This window comes from Heteronotia binoei, chromosome 3 (assembly GCF_032191835.1).
Source record: "Heteronotia binoei isolate CCM8104 ecotype False Entrance Well chromosome 3, APGP_CSIRO_Hbin_v1, whole genome shotgun sequence".
Lineage (NCBI taxonomy): Eukaryota > Metazoa > Chordata > Lepidosauria > Squamata > Gekkonidae > Heteronotia > Heteronotia binoei.
The window spans coordinates 176,622,084-176,647,999 of NC_083225.1; the positions used below are offsets into that span (position 1 = coordinate 176,622,084).

A 25,916-nucleotide genomic window follows, 5' to 3' on the forward strand; every position below is an offset into this window, starting at 1 on the left:
AGAATTGTACACAGTATTCCAAATGAGACCGCACCATAGATTTATACAGGGGCATTATGATACTGGCTGATTTGTTTTTAGTTCCCTTCCTAATAATTCCCAGCATGGCGTTGCCCTTTTTTATTGCAATCACACACTGTCTTGACATTTTCAGTGAGTTATCTACCACGACCCCAAGATCTCTCTCTTGGTCAGTCTCTGCCAGTTCACACCCCATCAACTTGTATTTGCAGCTGGGATTCTTGGCCCCAATGTGCATTACTTTGCACTTGTCCATATTGAACCTCATCTGCCACGTTGATGCCCACTCACCCAGCCTCAACAGATCCCTTTGCAACCATTCACCATGTGAATGCACCCATATATTTGTTTTTCAACTCCTCACCCAGGTTTCAGCTAGAGCAGTTTCAGGCCCTGCTTTGAAGTTCCATGTGTGCCCTGATACACGTGGTGGTCCTGCTTGCGTGGACATCCATATTTATTGATGGATTGCTATTTTACAAAATTTATATCCCGCCTTTCTGACTCCACAAGGGTCACCAAGGTGGCTAACAAATTGTGTGTCAAGTGCTCATCAAGTTGCTCAGACTTACAACGACCCCATGAATGAATGTCCTCCAAAACGACCTGTCATTTGCTCAGATCTTGCAAACGGAGGGCTGGAGCGTCTTTGATTCAGTCCATTCATCTCATGTTTGGTCTTCCTCTTCCCTGCTGCCTTCAACTTTCCCTAGCATCCTTGCCTTTTCTTTATCCTCTTTTCATAATATGACCAAAGTACAATAGCCTCAGTTTAGTCATTTTAGCGTATAGGGAAAATTCAGGCTTGATTGGATCTAGAACCCACTGATTCATCTTTTTTGGCAGTCCACAATACCAATAAAACTCTCCTCTAATAACACATTTCCAGTGAATCAACTCGCTTCCTGTCAGCTTTCGATTTCCAGCTTTCAGACTCATACATAGTAATGGGGAATATTATGGCATGAATTATGTTACTCTTGGTCACCATTGACACAGCTGACAAATTATAACATTCATAATAAAGCCACATTTTAAAACCATTAAAACCAATTCAGTAGATGAAGTAAGACCATAAGAACAGAAGAGAAGCCATTTTGGATCAGGCCAATAGCCCATTCAGTCCAACACTCGGTGTCACATACGAACATAAGAGAAGCCATGTTGGATCAGGCCAGTGGCCCATCCAGTTCAACATTCTGTGTCACATAAGAACAGAAGAGAAGCCATGTTGGATCAGGCCAATGGCCCATCCAGTCCAACACTCTGTGTCACATAAGAACATAAGAGAAGCCATGTTGGATCAGGCCAATGGCCCATCCAGTCCAACATTCTGTGTCACATAAGAACAGAAGAGAAGCCATGTTGGATCAGGCCAATGGCCCATCCAGTCCAACATTCTGTGTCACGCAGTGGCCAAAAAACGCAGGTGCCATCAGGAGGTCCAGCAGTTGTGCCAAGACACTAGAAGCCCTCCCACTGTGCCCCCTCCAACCACCAAGGATCTCCCTGAGCTCATATAAGTCCCTCACCTCAAATCAAAATGAATTAGAAATCCTTGTGTACAGGCCAGCCCCCCAGTGTGAACTGGATTTCCTGAAGCTCTGAGGAACAATTCAGAGACAGAGTTCAACTTGGAGTTCAACTGGTACTTTAGTATTTACAGAGGTATTACGGTAAGCTGCACAAGTTTTATGGAGAGTAAATGATATTTATTGGAAATAAATACAGCCGCTTTAAGAAATAAAAAGGTCCTTTAAGAAGGAATAACATGTTCAAAAGGACTCAACAGTCTCTTCCAAAAGCAGACGTTTTCTATCCCTGAAGTGTCACGTTCTCCAAAATATTTTTTCTATGAATGTTAAACTTCAGTTCTCTTTTGCTCTCCGACATATTAAAATATCAATATTTCAAATGCTGGTATCAAATCTTCAAACCCTGTAAATGTGAGATATTGATTTCCTTAAAGGCGCACAAAAGTCTTCACAGTTTAGAAAACCCATCCTGAGCATCAGATCATACTAAAACATATCTAAAAAAAAAAAAGGGAAAAAAAGACTATGAAAATAGAGAGGAATAATTTGCTTCTTGGATTTGCAATTAAAAGTGAACAGAGTAATTTCCATAACTGGGGAGAAGTAAAGATTGAAGGGGAAAATCCCCTGAAATTCATTACTCCCCCTCCCTCCCCCAGAGTACTTAGGAATGTTTTACATGAAAAAACAGAGTATTGCTAAGTTACACCAGGAAGAATTCACCATTGACAAATGATGGACACAATTTGGCTAATACCAAGGGCTTTTAAGTGTCCTCAGTTTCAAAGGAGAGATTCAAGAACGTGTGTTACATTTGTATTCTGAGTCAGTTAAACACTGAAAAGTACTTAACTTTGGCTGGATCACACCTTGACCTCATCATCTGGTTGTAATGACAGTTTTAATTTGATGGATCTCATCTGACTTAAATAGAATATGTGCCAAGAAGAAACTCTCAGCTGGGTCCAGATGGAGGACGGTGTTTAGAAAAAGTGACTCTGAAAGCACTGTATTGCTTCTTTAGTCAAGACTTTTTCCATGATAAGATAAGTAGGGGTGGAGTTCTAGCAGAAGCTCCTTTGCATATTAGGCCATACCTCCCTGATGTAGCCAATTCTCCAAGAGCTTACAAAAAAGAGCCTTGTAAGCTCTTGGAGGATTGGCTACATCAGAGAGGTGTGGCCAAATATGCAAAGGAGCTCCTGCTAGAATTCCACTCTTGGAGATAATTATGATATATATGATGACTGAGAAATGGTGAGATGTTCCCAAGGAAATCTGGAACTTCTAGCACACGTATTCTCCTGTTCTGACCACCTTCAGGATATATTCTCGGCCAAGCAAGAATACAAGCAGGGCTTTTTTTTTAGCAGGAATGCACAGGAACACAGTTCTGGCTGGCTTGGCATCAAGGGGGTGTGGCCTAATATGCAAATGAGTTCCCGCTGGGCTTCTTCTACCAAAAAAGCCATGAATACAAGGCTTTGTCCTGAGTGGTTTCCTATGTAAAATGCAGCTCTGGAGAACCACTTCTGGGAGTTGTGAAATATTGAGGGAAGGGTTTCCTAACCCATTCCCCTCCAGCCATTTGTCCACTCCAGTTGTGCCTCCCTTGACCCTTTTTTGTTTTTATGGGGGGGAAACACATTTTTCAGGGTACTCTGGAGTATCAAAAATGGCCAGAGGAGTATGGGTTAAGCCGCTCTTCCCTCCCCACCATTCCTGTGTTCTAAGCTAGTAGCCTCCCAAAGCTGCTTTTGATGAAACAATGAAGACCCTGTCAAGCACATTCTCCTGTGTATCATCTCATTTTGCCCTCAGCTGTTCAGTTTTTCCCAGCAAACACCAACACTCATAGTTGCTGACAGAGCTCTTTTTGTAGCAGGAGCTCCTCTGCATTATTAGGCCACGCCCCCTGATGTAGCCAATCCTCCTGGAGCTTACAGTAGGCTCTGTACTAAGAACCCTGTAAGCTCTTGGAGGATTGGCTACACCAGGGGGCGTGGCCTAATATGCAAAGGAGCTCCTGCTACAAAAAGAGCCCTGATGCAGTAAGGAAGAGATAAAAGGGCACTTGATGTGTTTCCTTTTTATTTCAGGAGTCCCTTGTGCACTTGCTGTGCTGCACGTCTAGTCTCCACAGCTCTATAGGTTAGGGCATCAACTCTGCATGACTCCCCTGCCTGCTCCAAAGATATGAGACCATCCTTATGAGGATGGTCATAGGCAGGGCTTTTTTCCTAGCAGGAGCTCCTCTGCATATTAGGCCACGCCCCCTGATGTAGCCAATCATCCTGGCGCTTACAGTAGGCCCTGTACTAAAAGCCCTCTAAGCTCTTGGAGAATTGGCTACATCAGGGGGGCATGGCCTAATATGCAGACGAGCTCCTGCTAGAAAAAGAGCCCTGGTCACTCACACACTAGATGGTGTACAGCCGGTTTTCCATTGTCACTGCTGGCTCCAGAGATGCTCCAGGGATGGTGGAGAATGACAACTCAGGAAAAGGGAACAAGGAGGTCACCACTCACCATTCCTTTTTCTGGTCCTTCTGTCAACCAAAGGGATCCAAGTCCTCTTGTGGACCACCCATCAAGCTTACAACTGCTGCTGCTGCTGCTATTAGTCCCCAGATGGGGGATGTTGTATTGTAAGCTAAGCTGGAACTTGGTAGTAACATTTTTAGGATTTAATACTCAGTGAAGAAGCTGACCTGGCACGCGTTACAGAGATGTAGGTGACCCATTGGGAAGTCTCCCATGTTTGATCTCACCCAGACTTCCTGGCACAGCATCAGCCCCCAAAACCCATTGGTCTGTTTACTTTTTCTCCTGTCGTGAAACCTGAGGCCAATTTCCCATCGATAACAAACATGTAACAGGAAATGTGCTTTCTCAAGGGGATAGGAAAGATTACAGCCATAGTGGGATGTTGTTCAAACAGAGAGCACAGAAAAAGGTAAGCGAGAACAAGGTGTATGACCTTACATTTCCAGTTCATCGAATGGCACTCTTTTGGCGTTTGCCATATTACATTTATATGGTGTCTGTTTTCATTTGGTCATTGTTATTTAAAATGGGAGAAGGCTTGCTCTTCTGGCCCTCCGTTCCCCCTCGGGACGTATCCTGAAGAACCCGCCTCGGCAACCACAGTGACATCAGGATTCGTTTGTATTCCTTCCGGAAGTTTTGGTTCAGGAGTCCATATATTATTGCATTAAGGCAACTGTTGAAGTAGGCCATAAAATAGCTCACGACGAACAGCCACTCTGGAACTTTGGGTGCTATTTCCGAGGGGTTGCTGGCGACAGCCAACCCGATGAAGTTCAGGGGCGCCCAGCAGAAAGCAAAGATCACAAAGACGACAAACATGGTGAGAAAGTTTCTGAAGTCGCTCGGCTTCAGCCTGGGCTTGACTTCTGACTTGACCCGTCTTCTCACCTGGAGCACGAGGACCCAGATCCGAAGGTAGCAGAAGCTCACGATGGTGATGGGGAGGATGAAATGGACGACGACAACAGCGATGGTGTAATACGAGCTGGCCGTCTGGGTGAAGGTGCACGAGTAAATGCGGGGATCGTACTCGAGCGAGCCGACAAAAAAGTTCGGCAGTGTCGCGACCACGGTCAATACCCACACCAGGCAGACGTATAGCATGGTGTTCCAACAGCTGTACACTTTGTCATACGCGAAGCTGTGGCAGATGTAGCAGTATCGGTTGATTGCAATGGCGGTGATGTTGAAGATGGAGCCGATGACGCTGAGTCCCATCACGAAGCCGCTGATTTTACAGTGTATCTCCCCCAAAGACCAGCCATTGTGGAAAATAGCAACCAGCACTAAAGGATAAGGGTACAAGGCCACGGCTAAGTCTGCCAACGCCAGGCTGACCACAAACACATTGCCTAGGAAAGAAAAGGAGGAAGAAAAGTTAGAACATAAGAACGTACATAAGAACATAAGAGAAGCCATGTTGGATCGGGCCAATGGCCCATCCAGTCCAACACTCTGTGTCACACAGTGGCAAAAAATTTTATACATACACACACACTGTGGCTAATAGCCACTGATGGAACTCTGCTCCATATTTTTATCTAAACCCCTCTTGAAGGTGGCTATGCTTGTGGCCGCCACCACCTCCTGTGGCAGTGAATTCCACATGTTAATCACCCTTTGGGTGAAGAAGTACTTCCTTTTATCCGTTTTAACCTGGCTGCTCAGCAATTTCATCGAATTCCCACGAGTTCTTGTATTGTGAGAAAGGGAGAAAAGTACTTCTTTCTCTACTTTCTCCATCCCATGCATTATCTTGTAAACCTCTATCATGTCACCCCGCAGTCAACGTTTCTCCAAGCTAAAGAGCCCTAAGCGTTTCAACCTTTCTTCATAGGGAAAGTGTTCCAGCCCTTTAATGATTCTAGTTGCCCTTTTCTGGACTTTCTCCAATGCTATAATATCCTTTTTGTTCAGGGTGGTGAGAACCAGAGAGGATTGTGAGGCACTCCAAAGGGATCTGTTGAGGCTGGGTGAGTGGGCGTCAACTAGGCAGATGCGGTTCAATGTGGCCGAGTGCAAAGTAATGCACATTGGGGCCAAGAATCCCAGCTACAAAAAAAAAAAAAACGTAAGAGAAGTCAATGGCCCATCCAGTCCAGCAATCTGTGTCACACAGTGAGCAAAAAACCCAGGTTCTATCAGGAGGTCCACTAGTGGGACCGGGACACTAGAAGCCCTCCCAAGCACCAAGAATACAGAGCATCATGTGCCTCAGACAGAGAGTTTCATCTATACCATGTGGCTAATAGCCACGGATGGACCTCTGCTCCATATGTAATTGATTGACATCAGAGTAGTAACTAACAAATGCCTTCAAATGTCATCTAGTAATTGGGCACTTTTAAAATAATTGCTTATATTGCTTTTTCTGATTTTTGTTGTTTTCAGGGTTTTATTTTTTCTGCTAATTGCATTCAGACCTTTCAGTAGAAAAGTGGAATAACATTTTGCAAATCAATGCAGAAGAATCCTGTGGAGCAAACACCGCATAGATTTTTTTTGTTTTTTAAAGAAGACGACTGCAGATTTATACCCCACTCTTCTCTCTGAATCAGAGACTCAGAGCGGCTTACAATCTCCTATATCTTCTCCCCCCACAACAGACACCCTGTGAGGTAGGTGGGGCTGAGAGGCTATGGGTGACCCAAGGCCATTCCAGCAGCTGCAAGTGAAGGAGTAGTGGGGGCAAGCGCTGTTGTGCATGAGCGCTCCAGCGCTCTGAATGGTTTCATAAAAACAACAACCCGGGAACAGCTTGGGGCGGCTTGGCAGTTCCACAAGTCCCCTCACTTGTGCCCTTCCCCGTCCAGACGGCAGGGAGGTGACTGACAGCCGGCTCAAAAATTTGCTACCACTTTAGAAGTGGTAGCTTTTTCAGCCGGTCTTGGGTGCCTGGAGGATGAGGTGAGGACGGGAGGAGGACAGCCGGCAAATGTTGCCGTCTGAACAGATTTTTTGGGCCAACCTCTGAGTCAGCCCAAAGTGCCGATCTGTAATCAGTCTCAGAGTGGTCCCAATTTCCTTTACCTCCCCCCCCCCCAACAGACCCTGTGAGGTAGGTGGGGCTGAGAAAGCTCTCCCAGAAGCTGCCCTTTCAAGGACAACTCCTAGGAGAGCGATGGATGACCCAAGGCCATTCCAGCAGGTGCAAGTGGAGGAGTGGGGAATTGAACCCGGTTCTCCCAGATAAGAGTCCGCACACTTAACCACTACACTAAACTGGCACTGGCAGGTGCAGTGGCACCCACAAACACCACATTGGGGGGGGGGGCATGACTTCATATCAGGAATTATCCCTGTAAACACCTTTTCAAATCAAAAGAGCAACAATAATAACATAATAGGACTGTGATGATTATCCATATATCTAATAATGACATGCGGCCCCCAATACCTAAATCTGCGGATTGAAGTCACACCAACACTTGGGGGACTTGGGAGTGCGGAAGATGAGTTTCTTCTTATAGGCAAAGGGGTTCCTGCTACAAAAAAGCCCCGCACCTAGCTCTTTCTCAGTGGTCACTAAGGAGGTTATTTAAAGGCCATTTGTGGGCTTTGCCTGCTGTTGCCGCTCATATCTATTTATTTCATTTACACCCCGCCTTTCTCCAGAGTGGGGCTCCAAGGCTGCTGTCGGCTTTCTCCTCTCCTCTGTTTTACCCTCACAACCACCCTGTGAGGTAGGCTAGGCTGCGAGAATGTGACTGGCCCAAGGCCACCCAGCAAGCTTCCATGGTATGAGCGAGAATTCTCCCAGATACTATCCGATGCTCTTCAAAGTACAAAGGAGGGCAACCAAGATGATTAGGATATAGCCAGTTGTGGTTTTGCCCAGCAGGGGTTTTGCTTGGCTACTGGAGATTTGATTGGCTGTGCAGGTTTTTAAAAACATTGCATTGGCAGCAGCTGCCCCCACATCCCAAGGATCATCACTATGCGACTGAAGGGTGACAATTCTGTAGCTGGCTCCACCTCCTATAGCAGCCATTTTATGGCAGCCATTTTGTGGCCATGCCCACTGTACTGTGTCAGAATTCCGAAGATGTCTGCAGGCTCAAAAAGGTTGGGGACCCCCTTTATGTGGTAATTTAATTGTGGAAATTTAAAGGACTATAGTGTTTTTGAAGCTCTCCAGAACAAACTGTTTGGATATGCTAAAACAACATCCTTCTGCTAATATACAAGAAGAGTTGCAAATCTCAAAAACTGTTTTAGAGACCTGCATAAGTCTGGTTGCACCTTAAAGATTAACTTTCGAAAATTACAGCTCACTTCCATTAGGCCCGACTAAATATCCAGCAGAGATGCTTACGAAAACATTGCAATTAGAGACCAATTAAAAGAGAAATTGGTTCACACAGAGTAGGTACTTACAGCGTGACTCTTTAATTTTACCACAGATGTTTACAACAACACTGTGAGGTCAGCCATTCCTATTAAGTCTACCAGGTACTGCCTGTGAGTCATCAGTTTCATCCAAAACTACACAGATTTCACCCTGGCTCACCCTTCCTCAGGAATCTCATAGATGCATATATTTGCCCCCTTCCAATTTTACTGTGACAACAACTCTACGAGATAGGTCGCACAGAATACAGTGTGAGTCCCGATCTCCCTATGTATGTACATGCCATCAAGTTACAATTGAATTACAGTGATCCCCCACAAGCCAAGTGGGAAGCAGAGGGGTTTGCCATGGCCTTCTTCTGCAGAGCCTTCCTTGGTGGTCTCCAATCCAATTTCTGACCCTGCTTAGCTTCTAAGATGTGATGAAACTGGGCTGCCTTCCCTCTCTGGACCTCTTGTGTCTGGGGCTGCCAATCCCCAGGTGGCAGCAGGGCATCCCCCCATTTGGAGGCCCTCCCCCTGCTTCAGGGTCATCAGAAAGCAGGGGGGAATTGTCTGCTGAGCATTGCATTATTCCTTATGGAGACAGATTCCCATAGGGTACAATGGAGAATTGATCTGCGGGTATCTGGGACTCGGGGGACTGTTTTTTGAGGTAGAAGCACCAACTTTGCAGCATAGCATTAATAACATAACATAACAGAAGCCATGTTGGATCAGGCCAATGGCCCATCCAGTGCAGCACTCTGTGTCACACAGTGGCAAAAAATTTTATACATACACACACACTGTGGCTAATAGCCACTGATGGACCTCTGCTCCATATTTTTATCTAAACCCCTCTTGAAGGTGGCTATGCTTGTGGCCGCCACCACCTCCTGTGGCAGTGAATTCCACATGTTAATCACCCTTTGGGTGAAGAAGTACTTCCTTTTATCCGTTTTAACCTGTCTGCTCAGCAATTTTATCGAATGCCCACGAGTTCTTGTATTGTGAGAAAGGGAGAAAAGTACTTCTTTCTCTACTTTCTCCATCCCATGCATTATCTTGTAAACCTCTATCATGTCACCCCACAGTCGATGTTTCTCCAAGCTAAAGAGTCCCAAGCGTTTCAACCTTTCTTCATAGGGAAAGTGTTCCAGCCCTTTAATCATTCTAGTTGCCCTTTTCTGGACTTTCTCCAATGCTATAATATCCTTTTTGAGGTGCGGCGACCAGAACTGCACACAGTACTCCAAATGAGACCGCACCATCGATTTATACAGGGGCATTATGATACTGGCTGTGGATGCATTCAATGCCTCTCCTCAAAATACCCTCCAAGTTTCAAAAGGATTGGACCAGGGGGTCTAATTCTATAAGCCCCAAAAGAAGGTGCCCCTATCCTTCATTATTTCCGATGGATGGAAGGCATTTAAAAGGTGTGCAGTCCCTTTAAACGTGATGGCCAGAACTCCCTTTGGACTTCAATTATGCTTGTCCCGACCTTGCTACTGGCGCCACACCCAATGTATTCTGGCTCCACCCCCAAAGTCTCCTGGCTCCGCCCCCAAAGTCCCCAGATATTTCTTGAATTGGAATTGACACCCCTACTTGAGTCCTATGCTAATGCATGAACTAACACGCTATGCATTCTTCTCCAAGCAGAATAAATTACTAAAGATCCCACAGGAGTACTTCAAATGCCTCATTTGCTCCATGCCTTCCCCTGGGTTTGCACAGGTCCATACTAGAATTTTATTGAGCCCAAGTTCTGCTTCTTGTTTGGCTTCCCTGCAGGTGGATGAACTGCATCTGCCCCAAAACAAAGTCAGCATTCTTGCACTGCATGCTTAATTTGTAGAGGTGATGACCTTGACTTCAGATGTTTTATAGAAGGCGATTGCACAAATCCATGGATGACAGATCTATCAGTGGCTCTTCACTGTGAGAACTAAATGAAGCCTCCATACTCAGCATGCCTCTAAGAACCAGGGGCCAAAAGGGAGGTAACCAAGGAAGCCAGCTTCTCTCATGACTGGCTTGTGGGTTTCCCAGGGGCAACTGGTTGGTGGCTGGGGAAACAGGATGCTCAGCCCAATGGAGTTTGGATCTGATGAATTTTTTTCTTTTTTTCTTTTTAATTTTCAAAAAACTTTATTGAACAATAATGCATCTTACATAAGAACAATAAAAGTATTGCATTAATGCTGATTATTTTATATATGTAATACAGTATAATAGTTTTTCAGAATAAAATTACACCATCAAATTTAAAATCTAACTAACAAAGTAACAAAGGTTACTGTAATATTCATCTATTTCAGATTACTACAATCCAGAATAAGTTTTAAACAATAATTAAAAAATAGCATTTTGTCATAAACCTTATTTTTAGGAATAATATTTTCTGAGTTAAGATAATTAACAATTGAAAACCACGATGCAATAAATCTTGTTTCTTGTTTTTCTGTTTGCAAATTGTCTACATTAGTTGAAATTTTATGCATGACAAATGATTCCCACAACCTATTATGCCAATCTGTGATTTTAGGGATTGATTTCTCTTTCCAATGAAAGGCAATATATGTTCTTGCTGCTGACAAAAGAATGTGAACCGTTTCTGATTTTTGCCTAATACCTGTATGATTTACCCAGTTTCCTAATAAAAAGGTTTCAGGATTAAAGGGAAGATCGATCTGTGTGATTTTCTTAATTTCTTTTGCTATTACATGCCAGAATTGTTGAATGTATTGACTCTTCCACCAACTGTGTATATAATCTCCTTGAAGCCTGCATGGTTTTACACATAATGGAGAAATATCCTGTCTCATATGATGTAACATAATGGACGGAGTGTACCATCTCCTCATAATTTTGTTTGGTACTTTATATTGTAGGTTTTGGATTTGTAGCCCGGTGAGGTCCAGATATTTTCCCAGTCTTTTTCCTTTAATCTATTTTGGCATTCATGAATCTTTTTCTGCGCTTGCGAATTCCCCTAACCGACCACAGGCAGGAATGTAATCTGCATTCCTTTTATAATTAAAAAAAAAAAAAGTTGTCCGCATAGATTTTCTCAGCTCCCGTCTCCCATAACGATTTCATTCAGCTCCCATAAAGTTGAATCTAATGGCTCTCTATTTACAGCCTTGTGGCTCAGTTAAATTGGATAGAATAAATTGCAGTCAACCCAAAGCAGCCTCAAAAAGAGAGAGAAAGGGGCATGTTTTAAGATGGAAAAAAAACAAACAGCTGTTATGACTTTGAACGTGCATTTCAGCCTTTCTAGGAAAGCTGTGTCGAAACACAGGACAGCCAGCTGGGTGAGGTGCTTAGAGACAATGCTCCCTCTCTGGGGCTGTTTTGTAGAAAAATAGGTGGTGGAGCTCATCCAGGGATTGTTCTGCTGCTGCACCTACTATTCAATGGAATAGGTAGGTAGGTGGGGAGGAGGAGGGGGGGACCCTTAGAAAGGTTCAGGAGCTGTGCTCTTGTGAGCTGCTACTGAATTCAAGGCCTGCTCTCTCCAAGCTGTGGAAGCTTGTGAGCAAAAATTCTACTTCATGAGCTACTTGGCATCAAAGTTGTGAGCAAGCGATGTGGCTACTGCATAAATTAGTTTGCTCCGAGGCCATTTTTCCTGAGCTAAAACAAAAATGGGAGAGCCGGAGGCTAAAGAACTGTGAGACAGCTCACACTAACTCAGCTTAGAGGGAACACTGGTGAGAGAACTGGACTAGGATCTGTGGGGCCCATGTTTGAATCCCCATAAGAACATAAGAGAAGCCATTTTGGATCAGGCCAGTGGTCCATCCAAGAAGAAGAAGAAGATATTGTTTTTATATCCCGCCCTCCACTCCGAAGAGTCTCAGAGCGGCTCACAATCTCCTTTCCTTCCTCCCCCACAACAGACACCCTGTGAGGTGGGTGGGGCTGGAGAGGGCTCTCACAGCAGCTGCCCTTTCAAGGACAACCTCTGCCAGAGCTATGGCTGACCCAAGGCCATTCTAGCAGATGCAAGTGGAGGAGTGGGGAATCAAACCCGGTTCTCCCAGATAAGAGTCCGCACACTTAACCACTACACCAAACTGGCTCTCCACTACACTCCACTACACCAAACTGGCACTACACCAAACTGTGTCACACAGTGGCCAGAAAACCAGGCGCCATCAGGAGGTCCATTAGTGGACCAGGACACTAGAAGCCCTCCCACTGTTGCCTCCCCAAGCACCAAGAATACAGAACATCACTTGCCCCAGACAGAGAGTTCCATCTATACCTTGTGGCTAATAGCCACTGATGGACCTCTGCTCCAGATGTTTATCCAGTCACCTCTTGAAACACTTTGACATGAAAGCTAATCGGGTAACCTGGGGCTAGTGACTCTCTCTCCGCTTCACCTTTCCTCATAAAGTTGTCACTCTGAAAATAAATCTGTGTGGGTAGCCGTGTTAGTCTGAAGCAACAGAACAAAGTAAGAACCCAGTGGCACCTTTAAGACCAGCTAAGTTTTATTCAGGGTGAGGCAATGACGAAGTGTGCTTGCACACGAAAGCTCACCTTGAATAAAACTTTGTTGGTCTTGAGGTGCCACTGGACTCCAACTTTGCTCTGAGAATAAAATGGAGGAAGGGTGAACAACATTGTAAGCTGCTTTGGGAACCCACTAAGGAGAAAGAGTAAGAACATGCAGTCATCGCCAATGGCTGATGGCAACACCATCCATGGGGCATTACAGGCAAGAGACAAGCAGGACTGCTTTGTTATTGCCTGCCTCCAAGTAGCAACCTTGGACGTCCTTGGTGATATCCCATCTGACTGATAATAAAGAGTCCAGTAGTACCTTTAAGGAGGAGCCCCCGTGGCACAGAGTGGTACTGCAGTCCAAGCTCTGCTCACGACCTGAGTTCGATCCTGGCGGAAGCTGGGTTCAAGTAGCCGGCTCAAGGTTAACTCAGCCTTTCATCTTTCTGAGGTTGGTAAAATGAGTACTCAGCTTGTTGGGGATAAAGTGTAGATGACTGGGGAAGGCAATGGCAAAAAAAGGTAAAGGTAGTCCCTTGTGCAAGCACCAGTTGTTTCCGACTCTGGGGTGACGTTGCATCATGACGTTTTCATGGCAGACTTTTTACAGGGTGGTTTGCCATTGCCTTCCCCAGTCATCTAACCTTTTCCCTCAGCCAGCTGGGTACACCCCATAAAAAGTCTGCCAAGAAAACATTATGATGTGACGTCACCCCATGGGTTGGTAATGACTCGGTCGGTGCTTGCCCAGGGGACTGCTTTTACCTTTCAGCATCTTTAAGACTAACAAACTTCCTTCTATTCCATCCAGGACTTAAAGGTCACCATAGCTGAACAGAAACATTTCAAAAACAAAATCCAAGGAGGAAATTGCTGAATTGGAATTCATATGTAAATTTGGCTCATCCAGGCCTGAATTGAAGAGGGACTTTGGGTGATTGTCTCATTATCAGAAGTGCCTTTCCCTTTCAGGGATTCCATTCAGATTCATTAACAGAAGGAAGCGGTCTCACCCTGCCTGGATTGCACATTCGACCTTTTACATGACACTCACTTCCTGCATCCCCTCCCCTTAAAAATGTAAAGGCAAGCACCAGGTCATTACTGACCCATGGGGTAACATCATATCATGATGTTTTCTTGGCAGACTATCCTAGGATGGTTTGCCATTGCCTTCCCCAGTCACCTACACTTTCCGCCCAGCAAGCTGGGCACTCATTTTACTGACCTCGGAAGGATGGAAACCTGAGTCAACCTTGAGTCGGCTACCTGAACCCAGCTTCTACCAGGATCGAACTCAGGTCATGAGCAGAGCTTGGACTGCAGTACTGCAGCTTACCACTCTGTGCCAAGGGGCCCCTCCCTTTACCACACACACACGGCTTTTTTGGTAGCAGGAACTCCTTTGGATAGATTTATTTAGTAGGTAGGTAGATTGATAGATAGATGGTAGATAGATGATAGATAGATGATAGAGCTTTTTTTGTAGCAGAACTCCTTTGCATATTAGGCCACCCACCCCACCCCCCACCCCCGATGCAGCCAGTCCTCCAAGACCTTACAGAAGGACCTGTAAGAAGAGCCATGTAAGCTCTTGGAGGATTGGCTACATAGAGGTGTGTGGCCTAATATGCAAAGGAGTTCCTGCTATAAAAAAAGCCCTATCTGCCTGCTTGTGTATCTATCTATCTATCTATCTATCTATCTATCTATCTATCTATCTATCTATCTATCTATCTATCTATCTATCTATCTATCTATCTATCTATCTATCTATCATCTATCTATCTATCATCTATCTATCTATCTAGGTTTTCACGGCTGGTAACATTAGGGTTTGTAGAATCTTTCGGGATCAAGTGCCGTGTTCTACTGGAAAAAGTTTTCCTTCCAGACATTGACCTGCTCAATGCACAGCAGCCAAGAAGGTCTGAGCGCCTGCTCCAGCTGCAATGCCACTGAGGATGTTCTCCGCAGCTGAGAACGAAACGTCTGGAAGGAAAACTTTCTCCAGTAGAACACGGCACTTGATCCCGAAAGATTCTACAAACCCTAATGATATCTATCTATCTGTTTGTCTGTCTGTCTCTGTCTCTGTCTGTCTCTGTCTCTCTGTCTCTCTCTGTCTGTCTATTTTTCTAGCCAGTTTCTACATACTCTCCATACATCTGACGAAGAGAGCTTGTGTTTCTCAAAAGCTTAACGCTACAATAACATTTGTTGGTCTTAAAAGTGCTCCTGGACTCTCTACTATTTTGCAGCAACAAACTAACCCCGCTAAACTCCTCCCCTCTGGCTGACCCTGCTTGACTTCCAAGATCTGATGAGATCAGGCGAAGGCTGGGCTATTCAGGCCGCTGTGGGGGAGAAAAGCGACATCTCAACTAAATGAAAGCATGACTGAGAGGCTGTGCGAGAGGCACTTTGATCCCAGCTGGCCCCCCAGATAGATGCTTGGTCCTGTTACTTAACCAAGGCTTAATCCAGCAGGGTAACTTATCCTCAGGCTGAGCTAAGCTTGTCCTACGGATGGGACCGTAGGTATCTAGGAGACAGCCACATGTCGCATTATGCCACAAGCCATGGGGAAATTGCCCTTTTGGTGCTAATGAGGAATGTTGTGCAATTTGCAATGACAGGCCGGTATTGAATTCCATTACCGCTCCACAGCATGACCCCAAGCCCCAGGCGTGGAGAGCACGTGGCTTCTGGGCCCACGAGAAAACAATTAACAGCCTCCCCCTTGCTTCTTACAGGCTCGGTGCGGCAACATAACCTGGCCGGAAGAGCAGCGGGCGTTCCAAGAAAGAAATCTTCCTTGCAGCTCTCTTTAAATGGCCAGTTAAAGCACCACTCCGGGGGTGAGCGCTAAAAGACTCTGAAGGCCGTCGAAGGCTCTTGTTAACAATTTTTTCCCAGCACAGTGATCAGCGGCGCAGAGTTCTTTGCAGCGGCTGTATTTATCGTCACTACACGCTGTGAGAATCCATTGCGCTGCGGGCACCTCTCAAGCTTCTCCATTTCTTCCGCATTTTATCTCCTTGGTGGGTTGAAGTCACAGCTGACTTATATGGCCACCCTGTAGGGTTTTCAAGGCAAGAGACAAACAGAGGCGGTTTTCCATTGCTGGCCTCTGTGTAGCAACCCAGAACTTCTTTGGTGGTCTCCTATCTAAGTATTAACCAGACAAGGCTTTTTTTGAGCTGGAATGCAAAGGAACATAGTTTCAGCTGGCTTGGTGTCAGGGGGTGTGGCCTTATATGCAAATGAGTCCCTGCTGGGCTTTTTCTACACAAAAGTCCTATGTGAGATAATGGTGATGTCAGGGGGTGTGGACTAATATGCAAATTATTTCCTGCTGGACTTTTACCACACAAAAGCCCTATTTGAAATGATGATGATGTCAGGGGATATGGCCTAAGATGCAAATGAGTTCCTGCAGGACTTTTTCTACAGAAAAAAGGCCCTGTAATCAGGGCCCACCCTGCTCAGCTTCTGAGAACTGACAAGATCAGGCTTGCCTGGACCGTCCAGGTTAGGGCCTTAGTTTGGTGAAATGCCCACCCTAAATTGCACTTAGGGATGTATTAAACAGAACTCCAATGGCATCTTTAAAAGGGGCAAAATTTATTCCAGCATGAATTTTTGTGAAACAGGACTCACTTGTCTTCAAAGTGTTATTATTTTAGGAAGAGATTTCACATTTTGTGAGATTTTCAAACCTGCTATGTTAGAGGTTAACAGGGCTTTTTTTGTAACAGAATCCTTTGCATATTAGGCCACACACACCCTGATGTAGCCAATCCTCCTGGAGCTTACAGTAGGCCCTGTAAGAAGAGCCCTGTAATTTCCTGGAGGACTGGCTACATCAGGGGGTGTGGCTTAATATGCAAAGGAGTTCCTGCTACAAAAAAGCCCTGGAGATTAGTAAATGGAAGACAAGGCAGGCACTCCTCAAGTCAAGATCTGGAGACTCCCATCAACTCCAGGTTCAGTTTCTACAACAGATCTAGGAATATTAAAAAAAATATTTGAGTATAATTATAAAAGAATCTGGAGTGGAATTCAAGTTAAAATGAGAGACTGGAGGAAGAGGAAGGAGTCAATTAGTACAAGGAATGCTATGGTTAAAATGTTTCTAGTTCCTAGGTTGACTTATTTATTTTATGTATTGCCTTGGCATATACCAGAACACGTATTGAAGAGGTGGCAAGGAGATATAGATAGATTTGTTTTTGCATCAAAGAAACCAAGGACAGCTAGTAGGTATAGATATTATGGTATTAAAGATGGGGAATGGGGGATTCCCAATATAATTTACTATTATGATGCATATCAATTAAGGCACTTAATGATTTGGTTGGAGGGAGAGTTAGGAGAAGAGTTGAACGGGATAGAAAAGGAAAATTTAGAGGTAGTAGTAGGAATGGAAAGTTTATTTGATAGAACGAAAAGGAGGAAGAAGATAGGTGATAAATTATCAACCTTTATGGGGCCCAGTAGGGTATGGGAGAAGTGGAAAAAAGAACTCGCTCTGGAGATATCATCTATTACTAAAATGTGGTACTATGATAAATTTGCTCCATTAAGGGGATCACTGTCAAAGGAAGTAGGAGATAAACTGAAGAGGATTACGATTCGAGAATTGAAAGAGGTTTGGGGTACTGATGGGGTGAAGAAAGAGGAGTATAATATTTTGAATAATATTAATTGGCTGTTAAAAAGTCAAATCTCCTCATTGCTGAAGGAGGAAGAACTTAATAATATTGGTAAAAGAATTAATACTCCCTTTGAAAAATTGGTGAAAGAGTATAGAGAAGATAAGTCAAAAATAGTTTCAAAATTGTATAAGATTTTATTAGATACAGGGAAATCCCCGAGAGAATTTTTGAAGGAACATTGGGAAACAGATATTGGAGATAAAATTTTAGATGAAGATTGGGAGAGGATGTTTAGATTACCTCCCTTTGTTACAACATCTAGGTTAGTGCAGGAGCAGGGATTGAAGATGATACAGAAATGGTATTATACACCCATTAAGATGTATTATATTTCTAAATCAGGGAGTAAAAATTGTTGGAGGAAATGTGGAGAAATTGGAACTTTCAGTCACATGTGGTGGGATTGTCCCTTAGTGAAAAAATTCTGGTTGCAGGTTGGAATAGAGATGACAAAGATTGTGGGATGGAAAATAAGTATATCTAAAGCAATGGCAATTATTAATTTGGATGGTGTGGGATTAAGATCAAAAGAGGATAGTAAATGGATTAATTTGATGTTAGTAGCAGCAAGACAAGTGATAGCAAGGAATTGGAAAGAAGCTGAGGAATTGTCAATTAATCATTGGAGGGATAAAATGAATACTATAATTATTTTGGAGTATTTAACAATGAAGATACGAAGAATGAACGGATTAAAGGTTAGGGAACAGGAGGAGGGGTGGTTTAGGAAGATGGTGAGATATTTGGAAAAGTTTAAACAATTTAAGACGATTGGTTGGTTAATAAGAAAATGAATGGACAAGATGTTTAAATAGAGTGATGGAGTTGTATTTGGATAAAATGTTAATAGTTATAAATTTATGGAATATTATAATGTATCTATGGCCTGGGACTCTCACAGAGGTGGAGTGGTGTTGGAATATAAAATAAATTTTTTTAAAAAATTTTTTTAAAAAAAGATCAAGGATCTTGATCATGCATTAATACACCTCTGTTGCCCTGTTCTGCTGTTTACTTTGAGATAATCTCTCTCTCTCACACACACACACAAACACACAAGGAGGCCTGGCAAAGACATGTTGGGATAAGGGAAAATGAGAATTAAAAGGGAATTATTTTGGCCTATTCTAAGAAAGAAGAAGGGATTGGATTTATAACCCGTCCATCACTACCTGAAGGCATTGCAGAGTGGTTTACAATCTTTCTGAGTGCCAGTTTGGTGTAGTGGTTAAATGTGCAGACTCTTATCTGGAAGAACCGGGCTTGATTCCCCATTCCTCCACTTGCAGGTGCTGGAATGGTCTTGGGTCAGCCACAGCTCTCGCAGAACTATCCTAGAAAGGGCAGCTTCTGTGAGAGCTCTCTCAGCCCCACCTACTTCACAGGGTGTCTGTTGTGGGGGAGGAAAGAAAAGGAAATTGTAGGCCACTCTGAGATTCAGAGTGGAGGTTGGGATATACCTCACAGGGTGTCTGTTGTGCTCCTGGGGAGGGGAAGATATGACGGTGGGAATAGACAATTATATAAGGGAAGGAGACAGAGACAAATCAGTGCTCGGCCACCTTCCAGTCTATTGCCCATCCCAACGGTGGCAGGTAGTGGGCCTAAGAGGAAATGCTCGTCTCCGTCACTGGTGTTATGCAACACCAGGTCCATCAATAATAAGACCTTGACCCTTAAGGAGTTCCTGCTTAGGCAGGACGTGGACCTGGCTTGCGTGACCGAGACCTGGGTGCGGGATGGAGAGACAGTAGTTCTCTCCCAGATGACCCCCCCAGGTTACTCGGTCTTTCACCAGTCACGGAGTAACGGGCGGGGGGGAGGGGTGGCATTACTCATACGGGAGGCTTACTCCTTTAGGGCTCTCCCGGCCCCAAAGATCGATGGCATCGAGTGTGTCGGTCTGTGGTGGGATGTTGGAGGGGGGTTGGCGATCTGGCTGGTGTACCGTCCGCCTAACGCACCAGCCAGCGCCTTACCATCACTATTGGAGGCAGTGGCTGGCTGGGCATTGGAGAGCCCAGGACTTATGGTCCTGGGTGACTTCAATGTCCATGTCGACGACACGGCCTCCACTCAGGCGATGGACCTAGTGTCTTCCATGGCGACACTAGGACTCTCTCAATTTGTTACAACACCCACGCATCAGGCCGGACACACACTAGACCTGATCTTTGCGTCTGGGATTTTGGTGAACGATATCGCAGATGAAGCGGTCCCATGGTCGGATCACCTAGCCCTTAAGGCCCGTATGGAGATGCCGCCCCAACCCTGTATGGGCGGAGAGCCTATTTTGGCTCGCCCTCGGGGCCTGATGGACCCGGAACGGTTCCAAACGGCCCTGAGGGACCCCTGGCCCACTGGCGATTCCCTCAATGACCTGGTGGAAGTCTGGCAAGATCAGCTATCCAGGGCCATCGACGAAATCGCACCCCGGCGCCCTCTGCGCCCTCGTATGAAGCTGGCTCCATGGTATACCTTGGAGCTACGCCAGCTGAAGCAAGGGCTCAGACGACTAGAGAGGCGGTGGAGGCATACTCGGGACGAAGTGACGAGAACATCCTATAGAACGTTTATGAAGTCATATGAGATGGCAGTCAAGACTGCAAAGAAACAATACTTTGCAGCCAAGATTGCATCTGCAAATTCGCGCCCAGCACAATTATTTAGGGTAATTGGAGATCTTATAACACTGCCACAAGGCAAACCAAACGTTAGAGAATTGGAGATAGGCTTTGAGGCATTTGCGAAATATTTTGCAGATAAAATCTCATCACTCCGCCAAGACCTACCTATCACATTAGATACAGTAAGTCAGACTGAGGCTCCGCGCCTGTCTTCGGATTTACTGCTGGACCACTTCGACCCACTCAGCCTGGAAGAAGTTGATGGAATTCTCTCCGCTGCTCGCCCAACAACATGCGATCTGGACCCTTGCCCCTCCTGGCTGATTAAATCTTGCCAGAGGGAGCTTAGATGTCCTTTACGGGACATCATAAATAGATCCCTCTTAGAGGGGCGTTTTCCAACGCCTCTGAAAGAGGCCTTGGTCCGCCCCCTCTTGAAAAAATCAACAGCAGACCCGGCCAAATTGGCGAACTATCGACCGGTGTCTAATTTACCATTTTTAGGTAAAATCATCGAGAGGGCAGTGGCGTTGCAGCTACAGAGATTTCTAGACGACGCTTCTGTCCTAGACCCGTGCCAGTCTGGCTTCCGACCGGGCCACGGGACGGAGACGGTCTTGGTCGCCTTAGCAGATGACCTCCAACGGCAACTGGATCGAGGCGGTGTAGCAGTGCTGATGTTATTAGATCTGTCGGCTGCATTTGATACGGTCGACCATCGGCTACTGATCCACCGCCTCGCCGACATTGGGGTTAAGGGGTCTGCTTTACAATGGCTCTCCTCTTTCCTCACGGGTCGGGGACAAAGGGTGGCGATCGGGGGTGAACGATCCCAGAGGCGCACACTAGACTGTGGGGTGCCTCAGGGAGCAGTCCTCTCCCCGATGTTATTTAACATCTATATGTGCCCCCTTGCCCAGATTGCCAGGAGGTTTGGGCTGGGTTGTCACCAATATGCAGATGACACCCAGCTCTATCTGCTGATGGACGGCCGGCCCGCCTCCCCCCCGGAAGGCCTGGATCGGGCGTTACAGGCTATCGCAACGTGGCTTAGACTGAGTGGGCTGAAGCTGAATCCGGCAAAGACAGAGGTTCTCTGTGTGGGTCGCGGCGCTCCAGGGGGGGAAATATCCCTCCCGACCTTCGATGGTGTGCAGCTAAAGGCGGCGCAGCAGGTGAAGAGTCTGGGTGTTTTACTGGAGCCTTCATTATCAATGGAGGCCCAGATAACAGCCACTGCCAAGTCAGCATTCTTCCATCTGAGGCGGGCAAAGCAGTTGGCCCCTTTCCTGGAGCGTCGGGACCTAGCAACGGTGATCCATGCGACGGTCACCTCACGATTGGACTACTGTAACGCCCTCTACATGGGGCTGCCTCTGTGCCGGACCCGGAAGTTACAGCTAGTGCAGAACGCGGCGGCCAGGCTGTTGCTTGGTCTCCCAAGATGGGAACATGTACGGCCGGGGCTACGCGAACTGCACTGGTTACCGATTGTATACCGGGTCCAGTACAAAGTGCTGGTTATCACCTTTAAAGCCCTATATGGCCGAGGACCAGCCTACCTGAAGGACCGTCTCTCCCCGTATGAACCCCAGAGAGCACTGAGGTCAGTAGGAAAGAACAGACTGACTACCCCTGGGCCAAGACAAATCAAACTACAGAACACTCGCTCTCGGGCCTTTTCGGCCGCAGCCCCATATCTCTGGAACCAACTTCCAGAGGAGGTGCGGGCCCTGCGGAACCTTGATCAGTTCCGCAGGGCCTGCAAGACCCCCTTTTTTAAATTAGCTTATGAATAACTGAATTATACTGATAAGAAGAAAATCCGCCATTAGCATCAACTAGAAGAGCGTCAAGGATAGCGTTATAATATGTTTAGTTAATTGTTTTAATCAGGTTTTTAAGGTCAATTAATGTTTAATGTTTCTAATGTAACTGTTTTATTGTTGGTGCACCATTGGTCACCGTATTGTTAGCCGCCCTGAGCCTGCTTCGGCAGGGGAGGGCGAAGTACAAATAAAATTTATTATTATTATTATTATTATTGTGGGGGAGGAAGGTAAAGGAGATTGTGAGCCGCTCTGAGACTCTTCGGAGTGGAGGGCGGGATATAAATCCAATATCTTCTTCAATATCTTCTTCTTCCTTCCCCTCCCCACAACAGGCACTCTGTGAAGTAGGCTGTGCTGAGAGAGCTCTGAGAGAATTGTGACTGAACCAAGGTCGCCCAGCAGCTCCCCAAACCCTGTCCACCGCAGCCTCCATCCCCAAATCTCCCACCCCCAGAACTGACAGCCCTATGACTACCTGAGAAATTTGATGAAATGCAAATTTGAACACTGAACTGTATCTGAATTAGGCTCTTTGACTTTTCCAGATAAAGTAAGCGATGGTGCCCAGCGATTGATCTTCTCTGAAGGCACTTCACAACTTGTGTTATTCCTGTGATCATTTTAAAAAGATAGTCGATGACAGTTACCCAAATTTATTTAAAGCAGTTCAGCTACTCTTTAGATATAATCTTAACGAGATCTTTTTTTTACCCTTAAAACAACTTTCCTGTCTTGATTTTAAATTGCATGGATAAACCAAGGATCAAAGAAATACAGCCAATATGGTCTAATGCAAAAAGACTTCGATGAGGAATTAGAACGTTGTTAGAGTCTTAGTGTGCTCAATTAAGGTTTCCCATTTTGACTACCCTAATAGGGACTGAACTGGTCTCTGAGTAAAAGGCTCCTAATTAGAGTTGCTGAGAGGCCAGGAGGGAGAGAGGAATTCTTCAGGGAGCTGCACAGAGAGAATAATCTATGCAAATAGTCAATGTGAGGAATTTCAGTGCACACTTTTGCTGTTGTACAAGTGTGTGAGATAGCAATATTTAGCAATTATATAGGGCTTTCAGTGTTCCAAATCTATTGTATAATTGCAGTCAGAATCTTTACAATAGCCTTGCAAAGTAGAAGAAGAAGAAGATATTGTTTTTATATCCCGCCCTCCACTCCAAAGAGTCTCAGAGCGGCTCACAATCTCCTTTACCTTCCTCCCTCACAACAGACACCCTGTGAGGTGAGTGGGGCTGGAGAGGGCTCTCCCAGCAGCTGCCCTTTCAAGGACAACCTCTGCCAGAGCTATGGCTGACCCAAGGCCATGCCAGCAGCTGCAAGTGAAGGAGTGGGGAATCAAACCCGGTTCTCCCAGATAAGAGTCCGCACACTTAACTACTACACCAAACCACACACTTAACCACTACACTAGACCAGCATTATTATCCCCAGGGCTTTCCCACCCCCGCATATTAGGCCAAACACCCCTGATGTAGCCAATCCTCCAAGAGCTTACAGGACTCTTCTTACAGGACCTACTGTAAGCTCTTGAAGGATTGGCTTCATTAGGGGTGTGTGGCCTAATATGCAAAGGAGTTCCTGCTACAAAAAAAGCAAAGGAGTTCCTGCTACAAAAAAAGCCCTGATTATTCCTGTATTATAGATTGGGAGTGGGACTGAGAAAACTTTTTTGGAGAGGGAAGGCCACCTAGAAATTTGAGGCACTGACTTCCTGGAACACAAGCTATAGTTTTAAAAGTAATATATTTTAAAAGAATTCATTCTGAGATTTTTAAAAGGTTATGGTCGGGGCTTTTTGTGTAGCAGGAACTCCTTTGCCTATTAGGCTACTCCCCCCTGATGTAGCCAATCCTCTTGGAGCTTACAGTAGGCCCTGCACTAAGAGCCCTGTAAGATCTTGGAGGATTGGCTACATCAGGGGTGTGTGGCCAAATATGCAAAGGAGTTCCTGCTACAAAAAACCCCCTGGTTATGGTGACAATCTAAAAAAAAAAGTAATTTGCACAATAATCAAATGTCGGCTTACTCACAATTTTATTGCTAGTGGCTCTTTAGGTTCACGAGGTTGAATTTATGCTCACAAGACTCCACAGCTTAGAGAGAATATTGGTTGACAGGGCATTAGCTTTCCTGAATCACTACTCACGAAAGCTCCCACCCTGCCACAAATTCTGTTAGTCTTGAGGGTGCTACTGGACTCTTGCTCTTTTCTACTGCTATAGATAGACTAACATGGCCACTCTTCTTGTTGCTGCTATATAGTATTAGGTACTACCAGATCCTTCACCATAGTCCTGTCATGGCTGCTCTAGGTCCATAAGGGCAAGACAAAATTTAGCAAGCACAGTCTGGTGTCTCACAGGGAAGGCTGGTGACCAGATCAGATCAGCAGCTTAAACATGTATGGAAAGGAAGGAAAGGTCCCCTGTGCAAGCACCAGTTGTTTCCATTTCTGGGGTGACGTTGCTTTCACAATGTTTTCACGGCAGACTTTTTATGGGGTGGTTTGCCATTGCCTTCCCCAGTCATCTATGCTTTCCCCCCAGCAAGCTGGGTACTCATTTTACCCACCTCGGAAGGATGGAAGGCTGAGTCATCCTCAAGCCGGCTACCTGAAAACCCAGCTTCCACCGGGGATCGAACTCAGATCGTGAGCAGAGCTTAGGACTGCAGTACTGCTGCTTTGGCACTCTGTTTTAACATGTATGGGGAGACAGTAAATGGATGTCTGCAGGACAATGGACAGCTCTCAGTAGTCCTTTGGCTCCCAAAACCACCAGAATAAAGGGGAAGACAAACTTGCTTAATGTAAGAGCCACAGCGAATAAATGTCAGATGTTTGAGGGCCACAAGATATGAACATCAGATGTTTGAGAACTGCAAGATGGATGGAAGGAAGGAAGGAAGGAAGGAAGGAAGGAAGGAAGGAAGGAAGGAAGGAAGGAAGGAAGGAAGGAAGGAAGGAAGGCCATACCCCTCATAGCTTTTTCAGATAGAGAGGGAGGGAGAGGAAGAAAGAAAGCAACTTTAAATGCATTATCCAAGCTGCTGGCTGGCTTGGAGAAATGATTTAAAGAGACAAATGCCTTCTCCAGGCTGGCCTCCAGGGTGGTAGGGGCTTTGAGAGCCACACAATATATGTGAAAAAGCCACATGTGGCTCCCAAGTCCTATGACGCTAGATGGGTCTTCAAGGTATTCCACCTACCGGTCCCTATTTCTGCATCTGACAACACTTATTTTTCTTTCATCTCTTTCACACTCACACCTTACAGTGAATTGGACCATTGGTGCATCAAGGTCAGTATTGTCTACTCAGACTGGCAGCAGCTCTCCTCGGCTTCAAGTAGGGTTCTTTCATCTCACCTGCCGCCTGATCATTTCTACTGGAGTTGCTGAGGATTAAACCTAGGACTTCCTAAATGCCAAGCAGAGGCTCTCCATTGAGCCACAGCCTCACATAGCTTTTCATTAAACAGCCTGACTGATGATGCTCTCACAGGGTGTTGCCACCTCCAGCCCAGGAGACCCAGCAACATTCCGTGAGCTTGTGAGTCCTTTTTAAGGATCCAGGGTACACCCCGAGTACCCACAACCTTCCTTTAAAAAGAAGGAAGATTTATTTATTTATTTATTTAAAAAAGAGGATAACGCAAATATAAGTACACCACTCAAGATTCCAACACACCGAAAACAAGAATAATGTCGAGATAAGCTAATTTACACTTTTCCCTGCAGTCGGATTTACCTCCCAGGTATA

At 45.4% G+C, this 25,916-nt stretch overlaps 1 protein-coding gene across 1 annotated transcript in view; it reads right to left on the reverse strand.

Moving 5' to 3' along the window:
* Positions 1–1,711: 1,711 nt before the first annotated feature.
* The window catches only part of MTNR1B (melatonin receptor 1B), a 61,541-nt gene continuing 37,336 nt past the window's right edge, over positions 1,712–25,916 (reverse strand). Inside the window, exons 2-3 of the mRNA XM_060235193.1 lie at positions 4,588–5,458; positions 1,712–1,959 (exon numbers count right to left, since the gene is read on the reverse strand). Coding sequence (XP_060091176.1) covers positions 4,590–5,458 — 869 coding nt within the window. The 3' untranslated portion in view covers positions 1,712–1,959; positions 4,588–4,589. The remainder of the gene's footprint in view (positions 1,960–4,587; positions 5,459–25,916) is intronic.